We start from the raw sequence: 1,565 nt of genomic DNA on the forward strand, positions 1-1,565 counted from the left end.
CCAACATGAAAGGCCACAGGAGGCATCTACCTAAAATGTGTAAGCTATCTAATACTCAAATCCTGATATAAGAGACTCAAATGGAACTGATCAAAACCATATTTTTCTTACCTAGTATTGTTGGTATTACTGTTGGTGTCATGGTTGTGACCTGTACAATGACAGTGCTCATAGCAGAAAGAAGCTGCTGTTGGACGTTGGGGAGGTCAGTAAATTCAGACACGGAAAGAGCATAACTGGGGTCATAGGATATTTTTTGTAATTCTCTGCTATCAGAGCTCCTTGTTCCAATTCCAAACACCAAGACACCAAGCTCCTTGAGAGCAGACGCTGGTGTATCTACATTGTCAAAGGACCTTCCACCATTCAGCAGTATCAGAATCTGTGGAACACCTTCAAGGCGCCTACTTCCGGAGGAGGCAATAAAGACATTGTCCCTGACATACTGGAGAGCTGCCCCAGTGTTGAGGGGTCTCCCTCCTTTGTGCCTCAGGCCTCTTACGGTGTCCACAACGTCTTCCTTTGTTGTGTAAGTGTTCAGATAGAAGTGGGCCTCTGATTCTCTGCTATACTGGACCACAGAGACTCGATCTCTGTTCTCCTCCACAGTGAGTTTCTCTACCACTCTTTGAACAAAGTCACGCATTGCTGGAAAGCCATTCCTAGTGCCATCAGAACCATCCAGCAGGAATACTACATCCTTTCTGGCAATGCTTTGGTCCACTAAGAGTTTCAGAAACAAAACAGAAAATATGTTAACATTGCTTCAATGAACCTGAGACTGAAATATGTGTGTTGCTTTAGTTGTCCTAGATAACGCATCCGTTCTTACCTATGACTCTTGGGGTTATGGGTGTGGCCTCAACTTGTACAGTTATGAGTGAGGAGAAAAACTGCTCCTGGACGCTGGGGAGGTCAGAGAATTCAGAAACAGACTGGGAAAAACTAGGATCAGTGGCAATCCTTTGAACCTCTCTGCTGGAATTTCTGGTTCCAATGCCAAAGATCAAGACCCCACTCTCTTTCAGGGCAGAAGCTGGTATGTCAACATTATCACTGGACCTTCCCCCACTCAGCAGTATCAGCATCTGAGGGACGCCCTCTTGGCTTCTGCTTCCAGAGGAGGCAGTAAAGACATTGTCCCGTACGTATTGGAGGGCTGCCCCAGTGTTAAGGGGTCTACCTCCTCTGTGCCTCAGACTTCTGACAGTGTCAAGAATGTCCTCCTTTGTGGTGTATGTGTTCAGATAGAAATGAACTTCTTGATCTCTACCGTACTGGACAACAGAAACGCGGTCTTTGTCTCCTCCCACATTGAGTTTCCCCACTACTCTCTGAACAAAATCACGCATTGCTGGGAATCCATTCCTTGTGCCATCAGAACCATCCACAAGGAATACCACATCCTTTCTGGAGGTGTCATGATCAACTGAGAAAATAAATAGATTATGTCAATCAGACTGTTGAAATGTGGGGCTTGTGGTCAAATTAAACCGTCCTTTCTAAGACTCAGCTGACATTTTACTAACACTTCCTGACTCTCAATTAACAGTGATGACACATAC

The 1,565-nt window shown here is 45.2% G+C and overlaps 1 protein-coding gene across 4 annotated transcripts in view; it reads right to left on the reverse strand.

Moving 5' to 3' along the window:
* LOC106586061 (collagen alpha-3(VI) chain) overlaps window positions 1–1,565 on the reverse strand; it is a 48,173-nt gene that overhangs the window by 46,085 nt on the left and 523 nt on the right. For all 4 annotated transcript variants that reach the window (XM_045707914.1, XM_045707913.1, XM_045707912.1 and 1 more), the window contains exons 2-3: window positions 833–1,429; window positions 112–723 (exon numbers count right to left, since the gene is read on the reverse strand). In XM_045707914.1, the coding sequence (XP_045563870.1) occupies window positions 112–723; window positions 833–1,429 (1,209 nt within the window). The remainder of the gene's footprint in view (window positions 1–111; window positions 724–832; window positions 1,430–1,565) is intronic.

Source organism: Salmo salar, chromosome ssa25, assembly GCF_905237065.1.
Source record: "Salmo salar chromosome ssa25, Ssal_v3.1, whole genome shotgun sequence".
Taxonomy (NCBI): Eukaryota; Metazoa; Chordata; class Actinopteri; order Salmoniformes; family Salmonidae; genus Salmo; species Salmo salar.